Below are 23,543 nucleotides of genomic sequence, written 5' to 3' on the forward strand. Positions count from 1 at the left end.
TCTTATTCAGCTCTATTTCCTTTTAGCTTAGGCTTCTCGCTATAAGCAAATAGGGTACCCAGTGTCTATCATATACACATATGTATGCATATGTATGTATGTATGTATGTATGTACGTGTGAATGTGAGTGTGAGTGTGAGTGTGAGTGTATATATGTATATTCACCTTTCTTTGGCTTTTATTTTATTTTATTTTATTTTATTTTTAAATATAAATAATATAATATAATAAAAATAAAAATAAAAATAAAATATTAAATCGCAAATTATTAATTAAGAAACTTGCGTCGCGATATGTGATTTTTGTTGTGTCTCTTCCGCACTGTATTCCCGGATACGGTGCACAAGTCCGCTTACTTGTCCACGGCATTGCTCCACTGCTTGTTTCCAATCCTCATTATGCGAAGAATGAAGAGTCAGGTTGTCCAGCAGCTGTTGTAACTCTTGTTGTATTTCGTCTACATACACCTTATCAGCCTCATTCATTTTCGAGTGAACTTCTTCAAGGACCTGGGCTGAATGCGCTCGCTCGGCTGCATGGTTTTGGATTTCATTCTCAAGCCATTCAGTTGCCACATGGGTATCTTCCATCATTTGCTTCATCTGAAGGTGAACACTTCCGAGACTATGCTTCAATCCAGCGACCTGGCGTTCACATTTTGAATCCAGTCCCACCAATGATTCTCGAAGAACATCGTACTGTCGCTGTACTTGTTCTTTGGCTGCAACCGCCCTGTCGCGGTCCTGCTCCAATACTTGCTCTTTCTTGCGTAAATCCTCCAATTGTCGACGTGATGCCATCGCTTCATCCTTCAGCCGTTTCACCTCAGCTTCCAGCTCCTGAGAAGACTCTTTTGTGTTATCGAGCACCTGTTGCTTTGACTCCAATACTTGCATCAATTGCTGAATATTCGCTCTATAGACTGTGTTTGATTCTGCAAAGGCTATAGCATCATTTTCGTTTTGCTGCTTAGCTGCACACAATGCCTCGTACTGTCAAAGTTGTCCTTGTCAGAGTTACTCCAAGAAATAGTAATAAAAACAAAGGGGTGGGTCGAGGGGTCGAGGGAATACTATGAATTTACCTGTGACTTTGCTGTGGCTACTTCTTTCTGAATTTTTTCCCAAGTCTCATTCAGCTGTCCAATCACTCTTGTTGACCGTGATGAAGATGCACTTAAAGTAATGGGGATTGAGGGCGTAGAAAGCATAATGACAAAAGCAAAAATAAAAATAAAAAGAACAAGAGAGAAAAAGAGAGAGAGAGAAAAAAGAAAAGAAGCGGTCTCGAAACAAACCCCAAACGATAAAGAGCAGCTTAAAAACGACGGCATTCAAATTCAATGTTCAAAATAAACTCAATCTCAAAGCTTGATCTGTAAGCTATATTATATTCACGGTTTAGACTTAGTGTCAGGCATATTTTGTAAATACATACGATCAAGAAATTCTATTTGTTTATTCATAAAAATAAGATTCAGTTATTCCTAAGATCTCACTATTTTAAAATCATTGAGAACCAAGCCTAGTCTGTTACTGGTTTCAGAAGCCTAAGTCTGGTGAACAAGATAGTAATACATAAGGTTTTGTATCGATTTCTTCAATCTTTTTCTTACCACCTTTTTCTTCTCAAACATATAAGTATAAATGATATATAACATTACAATTGTTGGATATCAAGGTGTATATGTATTAGAACGCCAACACTGCTTAGTTCACGAAAGTTAAGTTTGGGCGCCATTGATCATTTATAGGAGTATTTGTTGTCCTATTTGGTGGGAATGAAGTCAGCCGGGCTGTACTCACTAGATCAAATGAGCCGAAAGCATTTCTTTGGTTCTTACTATCTTCTTATTACGGACACCCAAAATAGTGGAGGTACTGTGTACAGTAGAAGCACATGTAGTTTTTGGTGAAATGTCTTTATATGAAAGTGGCTTGCATCTGTTTTATTTGACACAAATATTGCATAAGCCAACTACAGTCTTTAAACTTGAGATTAATGAAAGTTATAAAAAAAAGCAACATTGAGAGTTAAATAATCATGGGTTCATATAGAGCTGTTACCTTGAAAATCTTGAATCTCATTTTGGGATCTATGTATTTAAGCTACCCTCTTTAATATTTGGAAAGGTGCTTCTCAAATGCTTTAAAAATAAACAGGCGTTAAAGAGGGCTCCAGATATTTCAGAAAAAAAAGTGTGTTTGTTTTCTAGGGTAGTGAAAAAAGAAGCGTTTTATCAAGCTATAAATGGTTATAACGGGCTTGCTCTAGCTGTACATTTGGAGAAGCAATTTAGGGTTTGAATTATTATTTAATTTCAATGTTAAAAAAAGTGATGAATCACAGGGTTATCATTTACAAAGCTTCGTTTATACACCTCAATCTATATACCTTTTTTAGAAAGTACCCGTATACAGTGAGACACACTATACAAAGCGCAAAATTCGAGAAAATAAGGAACATTTTTGGGATAATTTTTTTTCAAGAGCTTTTGTTTTAATTTAAAAGTGTTGAGCATACATTATATATATAATAGTGCCAAAATGTTTAATAAATTAATAGCCTTAGAATACTTTTATGTGCTGCTTATTTGAAAAGAGTATTCATTCATAACAAGTAGCTCTTATAAATACGCCTTACAAATATCTCATTGTTTCCCAGAGAGCAAAATATCAGTAGCTCAGGATTTTAATTGAAAAGAGCATCATCATAATTAATCAGAATACGAAATTTTGCCCTTCAACCTTTCTTTTCAAAGCTTGTAACAAAAACATGAAACGCGAACATGAAGACGACTCATCGGAAAATTTAGCAAAAGAAAAGAAGGTTTTAAAGAGTGAGTATCAAACGTATACATTGCTGATGAAAAGAAGCATACGTTATTCTATGGAAATCCTCGCTTGAAAGTCCTCTGAATCTTACTGTCGTGGGTTAACGGTGAAGCAAGTAAAAAAAGTCGCTTGCCTATTATATTTACAGCCAAAAGCTAAAGAAAAAGTCAACATGGCCGTCATCTATTGAAAGGACAAATTCTCTCACGGAAATCAAAGATTTTCCTTTTACCACGTCGTTGAACAGAAAGCAATTCAATTATTTACGAGAACAAGTCCTTATATCTATTAACAGTGATCAATCTCTAATATTTGAAAAGAATCTACAAAAAAATTCAACCGCATAAGACGACAGTTTTAAACTTTGTCCGCACTGTTCAATCAAGGATAAAAGATGCTACTTTTTGTCCTGTCAAGTACACCGATACACGTGCATATCGCTTTTTCTTTCTCTTCTATCTATTTATTCGTTTCAAAGAAAATCGGTTCAAATTGACGCTTAAGCATTTTGGAGACTAGCGAAAGAATCTGGAATTGAAGACTATCCTAAAGGCTATAAGAGCGAGGAAATGGTGTCTAATTTTTATTACAAACTTTTTGACTTGTCCAAGATTGGTTTTAGAACCAGACAGAGACTTTCTACTAGCAGAAAAGCATTCAAGTAAATCATTGACAATGACTTTTAATAGTACTTCAAAATTAAACGCTTAATATTAGGAACCGCGATGTGATGGTCGCAAAAAAAAACATTGGTGCTCGCCTGTCCCCGTTCCAGCGCCCTCCATCATCATAATAATTATAATCACTGTGTGTTATTGATATAACTCTTTAACACACCCTTACAGGTAAATTTAGCAATTATTTAATATATTCATTCTATTTTTACTTTTATTTTATCTAAAATAGGTAAGTAAGCCTTTTAGACTACTATTGTAATTCGTCCAGAAAAAACTAACATAATCCTCGAATTGTGCGCCTTGTATAGTGTGTTTCACTATTTGCCGATACTCATTCCAAACTAATGTCCCCAGGTAGATTTAGTACTAGAAGTCAAATAGTGATAAAAGAAACAAATTGCCTGATATGTTAACCTTGTTTTTTTTTGTGAGAAAGTAAAAGTTTTGGTACCTTACGAGTATTTAGCCATGTTCATTGTTAAACCTCGTACCATGAGATGCTTGTATTTATTTGTAGATGTGTTCAATACATGTCATTTTTTTTCAATGGTAAGACTTCGAAACGCACTATGGCTGAACATAAAAGCCCAAACACCAACCCTCGTATGCTTGAAAACAATATATATATATTTAAATAATAAATTCAATGATGCTGGTAAAAAGAAGGATAAAAAAAGGATGAAATGCAACTTGATCTATATGGATTAGAAATAGACATCCACAACAGGTTTAATACCCAGAATTTCATTAAGTCTGGCAGCATCATGCTGTGTCGACATTCGCTTTGACCGCAAGAACTTTGCACGCGCCCTAAGAAATGTTTCTAGTTAGACACATTATCCATCTATAATCACATTCTTCAAAACTTACGCATTGCGAAGAACAGTGGTTGCTTGCTTGATCTCTTCATCTTCACTTCCACTATCTTTGCTCTTTTTGCTCTTTTTCTCCTTTTTTTCCTTTTTGCTTTTCTTACTCTTCTTCTCCTCGCCTTCTTCTTTGACCTTTTCTTTCTTGTCCTTTTTCTCTTTCTTTTGTTTCTTTTCCTTCTTTTCCTTCTTGTCTTTCTTTTCCTTCTTTTGTTTCTTTTTTTCCTTCAATTCATCTTCATCGTCTTCATCGCTGGCACCCTCAAGTTTTCTCTTTGTTACAGTCTCAGATGTTTCGATGATTGTCTTGGTAACTTCAACTGTCTCTGTGCGAGTATTGAGGTCCGCAAGGAGTTGTGAAAAAGCGTCTGTGTTTCCAAGCCAGTTGTCAACTGTCTTCTTGCTAGCTCCGAGACCGAGAGTATCATCCTTCAGTTTGATCTTGACATGATCTTTGCTGCCGTCTTCATTAACACCAAGTCCTTTTCCAGGTGCCCAACCCATCTTCATGAGCATCTTAAAACCGAACTTAGATTGATCTAATGAAATGTTAGATAGATCCGCTTGATCAAGAAATCTTACCTTTACTCCAGTTTAAGTTGTTGGGATCGGCGCTAAGGCGCTGCTTTGTCTTTTGTCCAGCTAATCCCATGGTGTGTTTTCAAGAATGAGTAAAAAAAAAGTAGCATTTCTGAAGGAGAAGAAAGGTTGTTTAAATAAGCAGTCACGATAAGGACTTTCATTCAAATTGATCTGTGTTGCTGCAGGATTTCGATACGCAGTGAGGTTTTTATTTAATGGAGAGACATATAGTATTTCTTTCTTGCGTTTATAAAATAAAATACACGCATATGTATATATACTTCATTCACTGTTTATGATTGAATTGCGTTTAATTGGATTAAATTGGATTGGTTTTCGTTGATTTGCATTGTAATGTATTTCACTATATTATAAACTGTAATGTATCATAAAAAACCCCAGTCTGTTGCTTGGAGAGAGAATAACGATCGACACTCCCTTTACAAACATAGCAAGCAACATACTTGATTGTAACTTTTCAAGTACCCAAATTTTTTCCTTCGATAGATACTTTTGGAGTTGACCGTTTTGGCCCAGTTTTTATAGCACGCATTGTGTTTTTGAGTCTCCTGAAGGAAGAATTATCGGGCTATATATCCATGGTTAAAAAACTATAGGGGACAAATATCATAGATATATTATGCGTTTGTGTAACTTACTCTGGACTTGACTTTATCCACACGGACAGTGCTTTGTGGTGCAATATCATAGTCGGCAGCGACTGCCTGAGGAATTCTGACATGTAGTCTCTTCTCGTCACCCTCTTCTTCTACTGGGTCAGGTCTATACTTCTTTCTTGGATAGTTTCTATAAGTAAAAAGTGTTAGAGGCATACAATACATGCCCACCATTATACTTGCCTGTCATCTTGAGTATATTCTCTGAGTTCATGTCGACGTTCACGGTAGTTCTCACTACGCTTAATTACCAGTCGGCTCCACTTTGCCACAAGCTGGTCTGCCTTTCTTCTGATACGCATTTCGACCCTTGGAGATTTTGTGTAGAAGTATACAATCTTACCGACACCACTTTCCCGGAGATGATCACTACCAATTGGCAACTAATAAAAAAAGGGGATCTCATTTTTTAAGATTGATGTTGTATTATATACGACCCTTATTTTTTTATCTACCTTCTCCAATATGTCAAGCATTTCTGTTTGGATATCCAAACTTGGCAAGGAACGATCAGGTAAAGGTTCTAACCACAATCGAATAGAATCCAACAACTGATTATCCAGAATACTATCCTGGAGATGCTTGCTACCAGATAGCAAAGTTAGTTCTTCTCCAATACACGCACTTTATTATTATATCCGAATCCTCACTTTGTCAACATGCTTGTAACTTGACTCAACATCTTAAGTTTCGCAACCGCAGGTTTTCTCTGTCCGTTGGAGACGGCATCATATTCTGCTGCAGATTTCATAGCATCTCTCATGTTTGCCAATTCTTCGTCCATACTTCTTTCTAGGTCATCTTCATCCACCTTCTTTCTCTTCTTTTTTCCGCTAGCCAATGCACGGGCAAAGTGCTGATCAATTTCATCCCTAAGAGCTGTTCAAGGAATAATAAGAGTATGAATACATTATCTTAATAAATTAATCTTGCCTTTCCACTTTCTTGTTGTTTATATCCATTTGCTATTCTCACCTTGCTGGGGATCTATTTCTTCTGGTTCATCATTTTCCACGATGTGTGCTTTTTGATCGCGCAATTCCTTGCGAACCTGTTCTAATCTTACACTCTCTTCTGCGGAAATGTTTCGGTCTCTTTTTTTGAAGGAAGGAAGTTTGTGGATTGATGCTGCTACAGGTTCTGGAGGTAAATCATCGTGAACATTTCCGAGATGCCCACGACCATCATCGTTGTGTCCACCATCGGAATCTAGTGACAATTAGCTGTCTTTATTGTATTTTTTAAAGAAAATGCACACACATACATTGTTCATCTTCAAGATCAGACAATTCTCCACCATCGTCGCTATAGTTAAATGTGGGCTCATTATGCTAATATTCACAATAAACAAATAATAAACAAACGAGATTCAGTCTTATTGTATTGATCCATTTGAATTTTTATAATGCATTATGTTTCCTTTATCTTAAAAATTGTGTAAAGATTTTTCAAAAGAATTAACCTTACAGTAGGCCTTGTATCTTCGTCAGATGACATTTTGACAAGACAGCGAAGACAAGGATATAAAATTAAACAATAAAATAAAAATGTATTTCACTGGCTGGACGAGCACTAGAGTCTGCCAACCTTTGCACGTCTTGTATAGAACACGTCACATTCCCAAAGTCTGGGCATAAGGGAAAAAAAAAGTTTACAGAACAATTAATGAATATCAATCTTTCTTCATCTTATTAATCAATTAAGTGATTAATCGTAAATGCTTTCATTTACTCGAATACTAAAATATAATAATAAATATATCCGAGAGTTTATATTGATAACATAACTTAACCACAATTCTGGATAACACTCTAAAAATATTTCGCTCAAGCCATCAACAAAGTAATAAATAAGAATTTATCCTATAGATTATTCTTCCTACACAGAATAATCTAGGATTAATGGTTTGCGTAGGGGATGTGAGCATCCATGTACATTATTGAATAAAAGAAAAATACTATTATGAAGGGTCTTTTTGAAAATGCGATTAAAACAAGTCGTAATTGATCGAAAAATGACCTAATTCGTATGAGAAAAGAAAATCTTGTTGTATAGCTCAATAAAAACAATAATGAAACATATATAAAGCTATAAAAGCAATTCAAGACGTAAAATGCGTGCAAAGATAATTGCCACACAACACAACATAAAAACAAGTATCTTTCAAATTACTCAACGTTACAAAATAACGATGCTGTGCCTGACAAAAAAAACAATGATCTTTCTCCATAAATCTCGATTTTTCAAAAATCAGGGCATCATAAGCCACACCAAAGCATAAACGAAGTGAACAAATAAACTCATAAACCAAATTAACGATAAAGACATGTTTTTGCTTTTTTATTCGACCGTAAAGGGACGTTTAATAAGTGCAAGCGAATAGTTTAATCGAAGAGACCGAAGCCCATGTCCTATAAAATTCATAAACCATTAGTTCATGACTCAGATAATCTTTTATTTTTTCAAAGCACAAAAATACTTACGTCGTCGGACTCCTCCTTCTCCTCAACAGCCTCCTCAGCGGCGGCCTCCTCGGAAGCGGCACCAGCAGCGGCACCACCAGCAGCGGCAGCGGCACCACCGGTAGAGACGGAAGCAAGCTTGGAAGAACCCTCAGCAATGACCTGTTGAGAAAATATAATCAGCCACCAAATTCTGTAACTGGGACATTCAAGTTTATTCATGTTTTTCTAGTTACCTCAGCGACGGTCTTGCCCTCAAGGGCCTTGAGCAAAGAAGCGAGACGCTGGGTCTCGGCCTCAACACCGACGGAACCCAAAAGAGTCTTGATGTCCTCAGTGGAAGGCTTGGTGTTGCCACCGGCGACGAGGAGGAGGTAAGCTGCGAGATGCTTCATTCTAAATCAGATGTACAAAAAGAGAGGGCGAGCCTTGGTATCGAGTGAAAAAAATTTATTTATTTCTTCTGGATTTTTGGCCGCCACAAAATTTTCAGCTCTACGTCACCCGTGACCTTCTGCTAGACATCAAGTGGGCAATAAAGACAAGTCACTCATCTTTAACTAGAAATACAAGGTCCGCGCACAATTGCACATTGTAATGCTCTATTATACATCGTTAACACACTTTTACATTTTGCTTTTTTTTGTAAAACTGGCTAAATTCCTTAACACTATCAAAGATAACTGAATATTACGCTGGTTTCTTTTGCAGTAAATATTTGATGTACCTGGCTCAATTGCTGAAAATTAACCTCATGGGAGACTAAATTTATTTGCATCCGATGAAGAGTATAATATACTTTTTGAACGTTCAGAAATATCACCGTCAACATTTGGTAGAAATTGCGCTTATAATCAAAACGTGGACGAGAAAACCCATTGTTAAAAGGATGATTTGCAAAACCTCACGTCAAATCAATAGTAGCCACTATATAGCTTAATCAAAGCCTATAATATCTAATATATATGTATGTATATATATATATGTTTCTTACCCTCGTACGTAGTATAAGTGTTAAGAAAAAGAAGAAGAGGAAAAAACAGTAGGAGGTTGTTCTAATGAGCTACAAACCAAACTTATTGCTTTACAAAAAGAATGGATTCGCCAGTTTCTGAAGCCAGTCTTCTGAATAGCGTATGTGAATATATCCCTACAAAAGTACAAGATGGAAACTCGGTTATTACTTGGGTGTACCTGGTCAGGAGACATTGAACTACTTATTATTATTTTTCGAATGGGGAAATGTAATAACATTAGTATGTGGACGTTCTTTAAAGTCATTATTTGTTATTTTTACCAAAATCAGCCGGCCTTTTGCTTTTTTTTTAAAAAAAAAAAGATAGGAACATGTTCCAAGAAGAAAATTTACGTAGCCATGGAAAAATAATACAAGATTAATCATGGCTTACATATTACGGAGCATCCAGCATATAGTCCTGAATTGAGCTTGATAAGAGAATATTTGGAGCTTAGACGGCTGTATATACTCATAACATCGCCAACTAACCGCGCTATAGGAATTAAGAGGAAGAACTATAACTGTAATTTTTATTAAAAGTACTTTTTAACTGTGAAAAAGCACTTTACGGCACTTGACAAAAATAAATATCAGTATATCCCTTATTAAGCTTTTTCCACTTTTTTTTTCTACTGAATATTTTATTATTCATAACCAAACTGTGTTTTTAATCCTATATAATATATTTGGCTCTTAATATATATATACATTTGAAAATAGTATATACTACTTTTTCTTGGATGCTAAAATGTACAATCATTGTTTTCAGGTTTGTAGCTTGTTTAAGCGACAATTTCTAATTGTATTTTTCAGATAAAGAGTACCTGTTCTTTTGCTTCAATTTTTATTCAAAGAAATATACACCATATACAAAGAATACATTGATTTACTTACAACATTATTGTCTTTAAAAATAATTAAATACTTACCCACTGTTCATCTATATCATCAAAATCAGTTTCAAGGTTAATAAAAGTCCATTTAAAAAATGATTGACAATGGTAGAGTAATAAAGTGCACTGATATGTAATTATAAAGACATCTTGTTTATCTATCGCCACATTATTATTTTTAGTGAAATAACTAAAGAAGATATTTTGGAAATTAAACGCACTTCTTATCTGCAAGTTCAACTTTACATTTAGATATTCTTATCAAGTTCATATCCGCAATATTTTAAAATGAAAATATACTTTTTATTCATTGGACTGCTGCTTGGCTTCGAAACTGTTTTTGCTATATATAACAATAGAGAGGAATTTCCGGACATAGATAAATCTTATATTCCATTGAGATATGCTTATGATGATGTTATACAGCCAGCTGATATGAATACCCTTAGCCGTATTCCTCTTGATGAAAATACAACGGCAGTCTTTCGGTTTACCCAAAGAGGAGAAAGTGTTACATATAATCTATATCTCGAGGGGTACCATGCAAAAAGTTTGTGTATATCATGGATAGTTGGAGTTAGCTACGTCGATAGTTCCGACCCTGCAAAGTGTTTGTACAAGCCCACCAGTAAATGCATGGATTCTGTTGAATCAGGAAAATGTGTGTACGGAACAAAGGATCTTGGAGACTGCCACTCTGGAGACGGCATAGAAGGTAATAAAGCATAATTTATTTAAAGTAAATATGTTCTCATTTTAATTCCTCTCAGGAACTGCTGTACATAAATCTACAAATGCAACATCAATGTTGGTAAAATCTGGAAATAGCACTCTGCTCAGTTTGATTGATGACTATGACAGCAGTATCTCCAAGCGATCCATCATGGTAAATTACTTTTTTTACGGCCAAAAGGCTCCAAAACGTGCATGTGGGGTCCTTCTACTCGGCGCAGTCAAAGAAGAAACGTATACTCCTTTGAACAGCGGTATTCGAGTAGCACCCGTATATATTACCGGCGTTGCATTTTTATTAGCTTATTTAATCCTCCTATGCTAAGTATTTTTATGTGTTATCTCTCAAATTCAGCCATGAATCAATAAATACTTTATCTTTTATTCTGGTAAAATTATGAAGACTGGGTTATTTATATTCTCTCTCTCATCTGTAATTTTCACTAAACTTGATAAATAGCAGATATTATTCAGAGTCTTTCAAAAAATGACTATATTTTTTGTTTCCATTTTTAAGGCACCGTTTAATTATGAATATTTTACCGTATACCACTATGGTTGTTAATAATTCTGTTCGTCATCTTACGAAGGAAACTAATAAGGAATAAGCCTTATAAGTATGGTCGTTTAGTATAAATTTTTTTCTGTAATTAAAGTCCTTACTCTAAAGAATTGTCGAGAGAATTGACAAATATATCTATTAGGGATTAAATAAAATACTATGTAAAGTAATTTCATTTTCAATTATCCCGTAATTCCCTCGTGCACTGGCGAACATTAGAATGAAAAAGTTAACCCCAATATGAAACTGACAATGCTATTTTGTTGAATCAGAACAAGACGTTATTTACTGCCAATAATATATAGTTTCAATATCATATTTATGATATTAAAGAGTTTTTCTTTGATTATGAATACAATATAATTTGGTGTATTCACAAAGTCTTTATTACCGCTATTGAGATAGTTATATGTTATATAGGTACACAATCATTTACTTCAATATAAACATTTATATTAATGCATTTTCATTAAAATATTAATTAAAATAACTATGAGATTAGCTGTCTTGATGTCTGTTTAGCTTTATTTTTTTTTGGCAAACCAAAGACCTCAGATCAACTAGAGTTTATGATAGAGAATGTTTATTTGAAGCTATAAACCAAGTTTTAATGCTAATAATGAAAAGCTCTTTCTGAATTGAATGATCTTAAGATGATTGTACCAAGAGTTTATATAGTATAAGTATTAGATAAGAATCAGTAAATTTAGATAGCGTATTGTTCATATTGAACAAGGCAGGCGTATAAATGAAATTTTGTAGAATAATTCGTTTTATACTGATGTTATAATATAGGAAATCTACTCAATTCGATTTGATCTGATTATGCGCAATCAAAAAGAGTTAATGAAGTAAACTGGTGTGGTAATAAGTTAGGCTATACTCTTGAAATATATAAATATTAATATATACAGTATACGTATAGTAATTTCTGGCTCTAAAAGTACATTATTTACCTTGTATAAAAACAAAGGCTTTACCTATAAAGTATGTAGTCAAAAGGAATAAATTCATCTTCAGGGCCCATATTAAATGTGTCTTTGAGCACTCAACCTACTGTAGGTTGTCTAAATGGCACTTATATAGTGTTGTCTCATCCTAGAAATCTGGCCATAGACCATAGGATTAAAAATGAGGTTTAATAAATAAGATACAATAAGACTTGTATAAAAGAATTATGGCGCAAGAGAATTCGTATACATCTTCAATCTCTAATACAGTCCTCATGAAACAAATCGCATTGCTCCTTACTTTACTAATAATTGTGCAAGGAATTTTTGCTTCATCGTATAAACGTTGGGTTGCACCAACTCTTGGTGATCCTTATATTCCACAGGGTGCTCTATCAGGATACGGCACAGGGATCCCAGTTGAAAATTTAACAGCCCTTGCCCGTGTTCCACTCGGAGGAAATACAACAGCAGTATTTATATTCAAGCTAACTGGAGATACAATATTCTACGACCTTTATCTCGAGGGGTTTAGTTCAAAGAGTGACTGTATTTCGTGGACAGTTGGGATAAACCATGTTATGAGTTACACACCTGGTAAATGCTATTACAGTTATAATATATTATGTATCACTCCAGCAAATCAAAAAACATGTATATTTAATATACGTGAACCAGCAGAATGCCGTGCTTCTCTTGGAGTATCTGGTAAGAACATTTAGAGTCTATAAATTAATATATACTTACTTTTATATCAAGGTATTTACATAAACGAGACTGTAAGTCAAAATAGGACTTTAATAGCCTCAGGTAGTAGTACTACAGCTAGTCTGGCGGTTGGTAATAAGTATACCATTGAGAAACGCTTTATGTTGGTTTCATATTCTTTTGATGATCAGGTTGTTCCGGAATACTTTTGTGCGAATATTGAGCTCGGTACAGGCACAATAGATAATTTTATTACTAGTGGAACTACTGTTCCTTTTAAAAGTATATCTAGCATTAGCTTTACGTTTGTTCTTGTCTTTATTATTTTATATTACTGATTTTTATTAAAAAGGAAATTAAATAATGAGATCTGGAATTTTCGTTGCTACACCCGAACTTGCTTTAACATAAAGTTCTTATTGCAAGCGCGGAACAATAGTTTTGCTGTAATCATTCACGACTGTTCTCAAAACTTGTCTAAAGAATCCCATTTCTGCCGGTACTTCATTATAGATAGAGAACGATTCTAATTTATCCATAGGTGCCAAGTCCAATGTGGCATAATTCTCATTTATTATATCTATAAAATAATACATTAGAGACATACAAGACCCAGCTTTATTACAGCTTACTCATGACTTGGTTTGGTGTGAGAGACTTCACATGGTGAGAAGTTTGCCATTCTTCCAGTGCTGGATTGAAATGATTACAGATCAAGCGAATATTCCCAAAATCTGAATATGAAACAGCATTTGATCTTCCATTACTATCTCCACGATTTTTTGTGGGTGACCCTCGGTTGACTATAAGAAGAGAACGATATATAAACTTGTTTTTTTTTCATATACGTCCAGTATACTGCGAATAGCTTTACCTGATTGAGAAAGAGCATTGAAATCATCTGTAGCACGAATGATTTCGTAGAACAAGGTATCATAACTCTTAGTATCCGCTATAAAGGTCTCGCCGTGTGTTATATACAAGTTAATGATACAGATAAACTATTTTTTTAAAAAAAAATTAGACATTCAAGGAATATTTTCCGGGGGATAGGGGTTACCAGTGAAAGGAAGGGACCAAAGTCTTCGCGTTCTCTCAGCTCTTCAAGATGAGCAACAATAAAATGTAACATGGAAGTCAAGACAGGCCATAGTAGCATCCAATGGTATTCTAACGTACAATTACCCACAAAGTTAATATTCGTTAGATTAATATATGCTATAGAATCCATTTACCAAGTCTCATTTTATGCTTGCGAAGATAGCAAAGAACGCGATGCATGACTGAGAATGACACTCTACAACAATTTATGCGTGAATAATGTATACATTGTAAATATCTACACTCTTACTTATAAGTAGACATGTCCAACTTCTTGCGCATATTATGTTTAATGTACAATAGCAAGCTATCTAATACAATAACAAAGAATAAACGTGGATTTTTGATTCGTGGTAAAGGTGGAGGTCGCTTTTAACACAAAAATTTTAGAGTTGGCATCATTTAAATATATAAAGTTTACCTGGCGACATAGACGTATTTGCATGATTGCAGTCTCGTTTCTCATAGAATTGAGAAATGTATCTTCCTCAGACAGACGTAACAACACCAAGAGAATTAGTCTGGTGTACAGAAAGGAACGTGGATTACGATTGTGCTGGAATAAATAAGTACTAAATGACAAAATTGAACCAACTAATGTGGGTTCGGCTGGACTGCTCTTACTGACACTAGCACGGGCTAGTATAACAATAAAGTGTGGGTTGTGACAAACAAGTTCATACAATATCAACAAAAATGCTGATTCAGAAGAAGGTCTTTTTTAAATAAATAAATAAATAAATAAATAAACCCCCAGAGTGCATAATGGTCACTAAATATTCTTCATGCGTTATCCAAAAAGGAAGGAAGAAAAGAAAAACGTACAAGTCTTCAAGGGACGCAGGAAGGTCTATATCTGGAGGAAGGGTGTGTGTCGGAGAGAACCACCGAGTCATAAAGGTCACCATAGCTTTTGGCACAGTTTCTTCATCGTCTTTAAGGGTCTCGTATTTTCTACGAACTGTAATAAATAAATAGTCCCTTTACATTTTGACTTCATACTTCTGCATCATATTTAACATATCTTGCAATATGTTCATCATTGTCTAGAGACTGTGTTAGAATACTTTTTAAATCATGTGTATATAAAGCTAAGAACATTTACTTCAAGTACATGCGTGTCTTTGCAGGTATGAAGTTGGTCGAGATATTCATTTCGAATCTCATACTTATTGTAATTAGACAATAAACTCCAAATCATCATTGCGTCTTGTTGCTGCATAGGGTTTGCTTGAAGATCTCTAATTATCTATAAATATTGTTATTAATTAAACTTATATATCATTCTGAGCTTTTCTATTTCTATTCAAAAGGCATTCTTTACCTCCATCAATGTAGAGACAATTGAATGATGCATGAAATATCTAATATGTTTTTATTATAATCATATTTGTCAGCTTTTTTTGGGTATTTTTTTTTATTTGTTATTCATTCTATAATCTACCCATTTAAATTGCTTTGGTTGACATGATCATTTCCTGACACAATCACCAGTGTAAGTACCAGGGCCCATGAGCGTGTTGAAGGCTGTAATAAGAGTCTTTGAATTCGTTGAATTAAAGCACCAAATACAGCGTCAGCCTTATCGAGTCGAGTAAGGAGATGAATGATGTTAAAGTAGCTGAGTCGTTTCTTAGCAAATAATGCCCTGAAAAGACATGCCAAAATTTGCATTGCGTGCAATTGTCGCATTTTTTCACTTGTACTTTGTTCATGGTCCATGTGATCAACACAAGCCTCGAACAATAACGTAAGATTTACATTACAAGCAAGTAATGCCTCTGCAGACATGGTCTCGATGATATTTGCTATACAATCTGCATTGACGTCGAGTAGAAGATAAACATCCCAGAATCCAGATGGATCTTCCGTGTAAGCATGTTCTCTCTTGGCAAAATAGATGCAATGAGAGGATGATAAAAAGACGAACGAGAAGAGGGGATAATAAAATATATTTCTTTTCCTTTCACCTCTTTTCTTTTCTACTTTACTTGGAACAATCTTTGGGTGAGCTCGACAAACTTCTCTTTGAGCGGTTTTGTACGCTGCATATCAGGGCAAACAAGTGCTCTTTATTTAGGAAAGAGAAAGAGATGGGTGTGTATATGTTTTAAAGGGCGATGTAGAATACCAGCTAGTTTCCCTTCCACTACTTGTTGCGCCTTTTTTTTTGCGGGACCAATGGTGTATTTATTTATTAGTTAAAATATAAGATTATGCTTTATATGGTGGGTTTACTAGAGATGTGGTACTATGATACACTGTAGGTAAGTATTTCTCCTCTTTAACCACCACACTTAAATTCTTACCTTTGTGCATTAGGTACAATGTTGAGTTCTGTTAGGAGAAGTCTCATGTCTTTACGAGAATCCTTTCCGGATCGAATTACTGGAATAGCTGTAGGTACGCTTTGGATAGAGTCAGTGTCGCGTTCATTCTCATTGGCCTGTAGTTGAGCAACTAATAATAAAAAGGGGGAGACGGAGGGAGTTAATGTTGGTTTGTACCAAAATGAACATCTTATTCATCCTTGAGCCAAATTTACCAAGAACCTCCTTTAGATTTTCTACTTTAATAGACTGCTTCTCTTCAGGTTCAATTGCCTTTAAAATATACGTATAAATACTTTGGTCAGCAACATATATGTACATATATAGGAGTGATAGTCCTTACATCTCGACAAGGGCTTTCCCAAGGTTTCTCTAGCTTTGGTTTAATTTCTTCAAAGTCTTTTGGAACGCTGATCCGGAAGACAGGCTCGTGGGGCACTGCGGAGAACAATAGATGAGTGAATTGAAAAATCTCATAATCAAATTCTTACTTAATGCTTCAGATCCCCACACCGCATGGAGCTTTTTCTCCAGATCTAAACCATGTGTATCTTCTTTATCTCTCAGTCGTCCATCAGTTGAGATAAGCTCAACAACTTTAGGTCGGTCTATGAAATGACTGACAGGAGTCTTGTTTTTCAGCTCAACTTCATCAAATTCTACTACACTTTTTTCTTCTGGTGCTTCAATCCACACTACAGTTGTATATTCCTTTTCAACCATACGCTCTTGGCGAATAGCATCCATACAGGTAACCAGACCTGGAATCCCATGGAACACACCGACCATACATAGATATTCCACCAGCACTGCTGCAATGGTTCTCTGCAGATGAGGCGTCTTGATCTTTTTCTCCTGTACATATTTTTGTAATTCAAACACAAATGGTATGGATTGGATGGTTCCTCCAACTCCAAAACGACGAGTTATGGTACATAGCAAGCGGTACATGGCCACAGTGTCTGAAGGAGTAAGATTTGTCAAAAGAGACCATTCCAATAATGCTTTGTGCAGATTGTGGATAAAGATGGTGTCCTGTTGAGCTCTCAATGAATAGTCTGGGAATACTTCTTTTGAGTCATTTTTGGCTAGGTTTGTGGACAAGAAACGAGTCATTGTGTTTGCAAATGCCAAACGTGTACTTGAAATCTTGTCTGAAAAGAGACCAAGGGCAGGCATCCATGTATCGAGCGAGACTTCGTCTGTGCTCTTGCACAATAATCTGTCTAGACAAACAAGAGCTACTCGTCGATAGGTTTCTAAGGGCATTTCGTTGATGGTGTCTAGAGTGGTGCTAACTCTTAGCTTTGAGATAATATACCCAATCATGTCTTTTTGTTGGTTTTGGTAGTAAGTGTGAGAAGCCAAACCGCCAATGCAATGTACAAGACTACGATGGATTGTAAATTCATAAATTCCCTGCGTATCCGTCTTTTCGGGCTTATGCTCACGGAATCCATGGGATCGGATGGATTGAATAAGAACACCAAAGATAGCATTGAGAACTTCTAGTACCGAAATTCCTACTAATCCAATTGGATCACCTAAAACAACATCCAAGATTGCTGCCAGTGATGCGTCTTTGTATCTTGCTGCCTTTGGAGTTTCCAGCTGCTGAAGCACTTCGGACACTAAAAGGTAACGGTGTTGTGGCTAATAAAATGATGTGAGATTACCATTATTCCGTGGAATTATTTTCGAAGTTGAGATTTACCTGTAAAGAATTAAGTATGAACTCCATTAAAGATACTGCAAATTGGCGGGGCCACCACATGTCATTCCCATCCAAAAATCTATGTTATTAAATCATTGATTAAAAAATGTATAATCCAATCAAAGTTCGCTAGAAATATTGCTGACCGGAATACTGGTGCAAGGGAAAGTCGTATTGCTGGTCCATTCGGTTTGTTGTAGAACATTGAAAGAGTCTGTGCAGCGAGACGTTCGACAATAAATTGGTTTAACTCTATGTCTTTTGCTGACCGGCGAATGTCAATTGAACCTTCTACTTGTACAAGATCTTTGATGGGCTCGGCTGAGGTTGAAAGACAGGTAAGGAGTGGCGGGATAATAAGATCGAGTTGGACGTTCATATCAGAAACATGTAGTGCATTGGATGTCACACAAGCCTGAAGAGCACGATATCCAGTGTATCGCATTCTGTAGGTAATGATTGTTATTACTTATAAGCCACACCATCATCAGCTGGTTTGACTAAACCTACCTTAATACCACGGAATCGTCTGCGTTTGTATAATTGCAAAAGGCAGCAAACTTGCCTATGAGAGCTTCAAAATCGGTAGTGAAATCCTGGTCTACACCAAGGGTTGTTCCATCATGATAATCACAAAACACAATAAACTAGTTTTAAAAAAAAATACATCAAAGAGAACAATTGGCCTAGTTTAGACTACATAAGCTTTGGAATTCAGTAATGGTATTACCGTTTCACACGTGAGGTCGATGAGGTCGATATCTCGCGTATCAAGTATTATGGTAAGTATTGTTATAATGTATTTAGAGAATAGGTTGAGGTCGCTGTGGCATTCTTGAATGAGAGCCTTGAGAATATCGAGGGAGACTTGGTTATTTCTGGTACAAGGATCTTATGTTTTAGTCGACTAATCAAACGAAGGGGGGAGGGGGGATAGTCTTGAAGACCTTTATTCTTCGTTTTATTATTATTGAAGCTTACTGTCGTCTTCCTTTGCGGATGTCTCGTTCGACTTTGCGTTGAAGATAGCTTCCGACCTTTGTCAGCTTAACGGGTCTGTTCGAGGCATAGAATAATAGGTAACTGAGTTCAGAAGATCGAGGGCCCTTCTCGCCTTCTCGGTCAGGGTAGCATTGGTTGATAAGATTGGCATGCTTAATGTAATGTACACAAAGCATTGAGCCTAGACAGTCTGTCATAGTTAATGAATGTACGTAATATACGCGAGTAAATGAGCGGCTGGTAAGGAAAGTTGAGCTTGTTGTCTAAAGATGAATTCACAAAAGAGAGAGCAACGGCAAGTGCATGGTGAAGAGGAGGTGAAGGCCGGGATAAAGATAAATTTCCACACTTTTCAATTGCCTGTTTCGGCCATAGAATAGCCGATCCTTCACATCCTTCTATCGCAAATAATGGGGTTTTTTTTATATTCAAGAAATTGCGTCCAAACCAGCCTTTATTCTTTATAATAGCCAATCATATTCTTATTTTTTTTTATTTCACCAAACTTGCTAGAGGCGGCGAACAAAAATCCGGCTCAAATGATTTTACTTTTCGCCAAGCTGATAATTTACGGACTTGATTATATTCAGCACTTTTTTGTAATGTTTGCGTAACTTTGAGTTTGAAAAGGGGCTGTGTAAAACTGACCACACTGATTACATACCACATTACAGAAATCGATATTAAGATAATGATATATAGTATTCAGCATTATATCGGTTCTTTTGAAAATAAGTAACCATAAGAATAATTTAGTAAAGAAATACGACGATAGTACGTACCATTATCTCTAAAATAGCTTGCTGTCCAACCCAAAGACAAGAACATGTCAATTGACTTTAAAAGGATTTTAGGACAAAATAATAATAATGAAAAAAAAAGACATATGAAAACTAAAGAAAGAAGCGTTAATAAAAGCTCAATATGAATTAAATGAACTAAACAGCCAACCTTTAAAATATCATTAGCGCAACAGTAAAAGGAGCTATGATAGCACCCATCAATTAATTGAATATAGGTGTGGTCTATTTGTATTACTTTTTTTAGTAAGAAATATGCTGAATTATGTAGGTATGGGCCGTGCGCTACAGGAATATATATATAAATAAATTCCATTCTTTTTTTTCTTTGGTCTTTTAGATGTATCCTTACGGCTTTATGACTTTTTGGATAATTTCCTATCTTGATTCCTATAAAATGCTTTTATATTAATAACGTACTTTAACCAAGTCTCTTTAGGAGTATCTATATATGATGTGATTATATACTGTCAAAATTGAGAAAATATCATACTTGTAAGTTTGTCTTGAAATACATAATATCAAATTAAATTTAACCTTTTCTTTGATATAAATATTCAAGTAATATATACAATACTTCACTAAAATATGAAAATCCCTTGCATTAAGTATATTCTCTACGTATGCTCTATTGTCTCAATAAACATTCAAAAATACACCGGTATACATTACTTTCTCTTCTGTTCCATATGTTTGCGATTGATGCAAAGCACCTTTATCTTTATCAACCACCACACAGTACTGAGTATAATAACCAAACAATTCACTAAAGTACCCAAAAAGAAAGTAATTGTTTACCAAATGACATCTTGAGAATACCTCAAAATGACCAAGTTAGTTTTTTTTTATAATCTGCTTCTTCTTGCTATCATTATTCTTCTAGAGATTGGTGTTTTTTTTTCTCTCTCTCAGATGACGATCTTCTGGGACAACCTCCCTTGATAATACAGTAATACCAACTTAAAGGGTACGGGTGAACCTGTCAAGGATCATGTCATCATGTCTCAATTGGTTAAGTGTATGTCTGAAGCTTATGACAGAAGAAATATTTTTATTCGGCAAACACTTCTCAAATTATAACCAAGCCGTCACATCCAAACAATTTGGGCTGTTACATCTAAAATGATCAATAAAAATATCAGCAATTACAAAATTAAGGCTGCCTATATCATTACCTTGTAAGACCATGATAATTAAATTTTGCGTTTAAGTGCGGGGATATTGCCACAGGTTGGAGACTTGTTCAAACTTTTGAAGAGGTTGTCGGGAGAACAAAGTACATTACTTTGAAGTATAGAATTCATCAATCAAACAAGCGTCGAATCCATGTTTACAAAGTAATTGTCCTATCCATACACCCTATATTAAAGCTTACTATACAATATAAAGTACGGCTTGATTTCGCATTACCAAGATGCAATGTGAGCCAAAAATGAGCCGTAAATCACTTGCTTAGCATTCATTAGCTTATAATTGATTGACATACCAGAAGAGACCAAGTGTGTGAAATAAAGGCTGGTAACTATCTTGACTTTGAGAGTTTGAGTAAAATAGCTTGTGAATTGAGTAACTTGCTGATTTGACTAAAAGATGAAAGAAGACGCTGTAAATAATGCTGATTTGGTTCGAAAACTGGGAGATGGATTGTTTGGTAACAAGATCCTTTGAGCGTTGGGATTTAAAATCCAAAAGAACTATATAAAATTTGCTGCATGTAAGCTTGACTTTTTTTCTTGTGGAAGTTTATCCGTAACATATTGGTCTGGCCACAGTAAACTCTTCATGCATGTGGTTTAAATGTACTTTTCTTCCGGGATCAACAGCCACAAATGGACGATTTTTTTAGTGTTGCTTTGATGAGAAGTTATGAATACAGGGAATGGCCTTTGAGTTAGTGATGCCAGATCTCCTAGACGTAGGTCTGCTTAATGATGTGAATGGTAAAAGCATCTGTCTGGACTATCTTTCTGAATTTAATCTGACCATACTCTTGATCTCGGAAAGTCCTGTTATTTCAAATCTAAAGGCACTCCCCGCAGGTCGAGTTTGTTTATAGATGCCCTCCATATTTTCCCCAAAGCATATTTCCACAAGAGTCTAGTGTCAATTGTCATGTAGAACCAAGACAAAGATCTGCGAAGAGTGAAGTAGTTGAAGGACAGATTCCCAAGTTGTGCTAAAAGCTAGGTTGTACAAAATAATGTAAGAAAGGGGCTAGGAGGAGATGCTTTGATAGCACACTATGTATGTATATCTGGAATTCATATTTTTCTGGGTAGACTGTTAAGATAAATAGGATTTATGTAAAAGAAAAAACTTTATTTACTGATGAATAATACAGAAACTACGCGTTAAGACAATAGAATAGCACACTTAATTTAGAATTATATTCCAGGTTAGAATGAGGAGGGTTAATAATGATAGTAACTAAATAATATTTTCTATCATAAAAACCAATAAAAATGATTCTTCTGTAATATTCAATTCTACAAACAGTTAGTATTACAGTCAAAGCTCTAAAATTAAATTAAATTAAGATATCTACAAATAAGCACGGATGGATATAATCCTGATACAAAAGAAGCCTATAGGTTTTACTCGTACAAGAGAATTCTATGATTGGCTATACAATATAAATATATATTCCTAAAATATAGAGAAGTATATTGGTGCATGAATAAAAAATGCCCACCCGTACAAAAAACAGAGATACAAGATTATCCATAAAATTATAAGTTAAAAGAAGCTTTACACTTAAGCTCCCTATAATCACATTTGAAAATATTTTTTTGATTATATTCAATCAAACTTGTGAGGACATTGCCCTTTAATTATTATATATATATATATATGGGTGCTGCAATACTAATAATAAACTAAAATTGTAGGCAAATTTTATAAATATTCATCTTTTATATATTTTATATCAAAATATAATGAAAAGTACAAATATTCAAAACTAAACATACCATAGTAAATTCATCATTCATTGCTTTATTACTAAGGCTAAACTCATTAATGTAATCTATAAATGCCCATTAACAATCAAACGAGAATTCTAAATGGCGCAGAAGCATAGAAAAATATCTTTGATAGTCTTATTGTATTCTCTGCAGTGCAAAATTAGCTCGTGTTCCATTATTTCCTCGTTCACATTATCCCTTTTTTAGAATACCATGTAATACAGAGTACAAACTAACAGAAACGCACGGATAAATTTCGGAAAACTTAATTTACCAACTGTGCCAACTGAAACAACAAAGGTGCCAATATCTCCACTACCAATATACAGATCTGAGTATCTTGTCACCGGCAAATAATTGGTTTTGAGTAAATAGCTTGCTACGATTGAGCTTTTGAAAAGAGAATTAGTTCCATTTTTTTAAGGCTTGTGGTATTTATCTTTCTAGAACCAATCAGAAGAAGCTCATTTAGTGTGGTACTGTTAACACATATTCTTTAAACGAATAAAAAGTAATCTTAGCTCAGCATTAATGCACCCACCCTTAAGTGCTTACCATTAACTGCAAATCCAGATTAGTACGATAGAGTCTCTTCTACCCCAAAGTTAGACACTCCTGGTACAAATTAGTCAATGCACCCGCCTCTATAGCGATCACTGCATGCATTA

The 23,543-nt window shown here is 35.1% G+C and overlaps 8 protein-coding genes across 8 annotated transcripts; 2 read left to right on the top strand and 6 right to left on the bottom strand.

The window, feature by feature from the left end:
• Positions 1–163: 163 nt before the first annotated feature.
• PHYBLDRAFT_181711 (hypothetical protein) lies at positions 164–1,223 on the bottom strand. The gene is made up of 2 exons (XM_018438510.1): positions 1,086–1,223; positions 164–993 (listed from the first exon to the last, which is right to left on the bottom strand). The coding sequence occupies exons 1-2, from the start codon at positions 1,209–1,211 to the stop codon at positions 274–276; spliced, it is 846 nt and encodes a 281-aa protein (XP_018291041.1). The 5' UTR covers positions 1,212–1,223; the 3' UTR covers positions 164–273.
• A 4,218-nt stretch (positions 1,224–5,441) lies between these two features.
• PHYBLDRAFT_146316 (hypothetical protein) lies at positions 5,442–7,137 on the bottom strand (the record flags this gene model as incomplete). The annotated part of the gene is made up of 8 exons (XM_018431625.1): positions 5,442–5,552; positions 5,623–5,754; positions 5,820–6,023; positions 6,096–6,225; positions 6,291–6,519; positions 6,616–6,849; positions 6,905–6,971; positions 7,108–7,137. The coding sequence occupies 8 exons, from the start codon at positions 7,135–7,137 to the stop codon at positions 5,442–5,444; spliced, it is 1,137 nt and encodes a 378-aa protein (XP_018291042.1).
• An 817-nt stretch (positions 7,138–7,954) lies between these two features.
• Positions 7,955–8,509, bottom strand: PHYBLDRAFT_134112 (hypothetical protein). Its single transcript, XM_018429619.1, has 3 exons — positions 8,339–8,509; positions 8,124–8,264; positions 7,955–8,051 (listed from the first exon to the last, which is right to left on the bottom strand). Exons 1-3 carry the CDS (start codon positions 8,495–8,497, stop codon positions 8,025–8,027), a joined length of 327 nt encoding a protein of 108 aa, XP_018291043.1. The 5' UTR covers positions 8,498–8,509; the 3' UTR covers positions 7,955–8,024.
• Positions 8,510–10,301: 1,792 nt separating this feature from the next.
• On the top strand, positions 10,302–11,070 carry PHYBLDRAFT_169261 (hypothetical protein; the record flags this gene model as incomplete). Its single annotated transcript, XM_018436028.1, has 2 exons — positions 10,302–10,728; positions 10,784–11,070. The coding sequence occupies 2 exons, from the start codon at positions 10,302–10,304 to the stop codon at positions 11,068–11,070; spliced, it is 714 nt and encodes a 237-aa protein (XP_018291044.1).
• Positions 11,071–12,484: 1,414 nt separating this feature from the next.
• Positions 12,485–13,208, top strand: PHYBLDRAFT_65068 (hypothetical protein; the record flags this gene model as incomplete). Its single annotated transcript, XM_018441393.1, has 4 exons — positions 12,485–12,854; positions 12,897–12,965; positions 13,017–13,036; positions 13,062–13,208. 4 exons carry the CDS (start codon positions 12,485–12,487, stop codon positions 13,206–13,208), a joined length of 606 nt encoding a protein of 201 aa, XP_018291045.1.
• Positions 13,209–13,381: 173 nt separating this feature from the next.
• PHYBLDRAFT_169263 (hypothetical protein) lies at positions 13,382–19,309 on the bottom strand (the record flags this gene model as incomplete). The annotated part of the gene is made up of 22 exons (XM_018436029.1): positions 13,382–13,545; positions 13,598–13,768; positions 13,840–13,966; positions 14,026–14,135; positions 14,201–14,262; positions 14,317–14,435; positions 14,488–14,782; positions 14,892–15,020; positions 15,054–15,112; positions 15,172–15,315; positions 15,391–15,430; positions 15,511–15,953; positions 16,058–16,136; positions 16,376–16,526; positions 16,612–16,669; positions 16,740–16,834; positions 16,888–18,049; positions 18,111–18,189; positions 18,257–18,556; positions 18,621–18,757; positions 18,841–18,988; positions 19,092–19,309. The coding sequence occupies 22 exons, from the start codon at positions 19,307–19,309 to the stop codon at positions 13,382–13,384; spliced, it is 4,290 nt and encodes a 1,429-aa protein (XP_018291046.1).
• Positions 19,310–19,657: 348 nt separating this feature from the next.
• PHYBLDRAFT_169264 (hypothetical protein) lies at positions 19,658–21,319 on the bottom strand (the record flags this gene model as incomplete). Its single annotated transcript, XM_018436030.1, has 6 exons — positions 19,658–19,764; positions 19,895–19,949; positions 20,151–20,197; positions 20,339–20,357; positions 20,585–20,678; positions 21,288–21,319. The coding sequence occupies 6 exons, from the start codon at positions 21,317–21,319 to the stop codon at positions 19,658–19,660; spliced, it is 354 nt and encodes a 117-aa protein (XP_018291047.1).
• Positions 21,320–22,506: 1,187 nt separating this feature from the next.
• Positions 22,507–23,541, bottom strand: PHYBLDRAFT_169265 (hypothetical protein; the record flags this gene model as incomplete). Its single annotated transcript, XM_018436031.1, has 5 exons — positions 22,507–22,535; positions 22,665–22,737; positions 22,882–22,937; positions 23,150–23,265; positions 23,474–23,541. 5 exons carry the CDS (start codon positions 23,539–23,541, stop codon positions 22,507–22,509), a joined length of 342 nt encoding a protein of 113 aa, XP_018291048.1.
• Between the last annotated feature and the right edge of the window lie 2 nt (positions 23,542–23,543).

The sequence above is a fragment of the Phycomyces blakesleeanus genome, assembly GCF_001638985.1.
Source record: "Phycomyces blakesleeanus NRRL 1555(-) unplaced genomic scaffold PHYBLscaffold_12, whole genome shotgun sequence".
NCBI classification, from domain to species: Eukaryota; Fungi; Mucoromycota; class Mucoromycetes; order Mucorales; family Phycomycetaceae; genus Phycomyces; species Phycomyces blakesleeanus.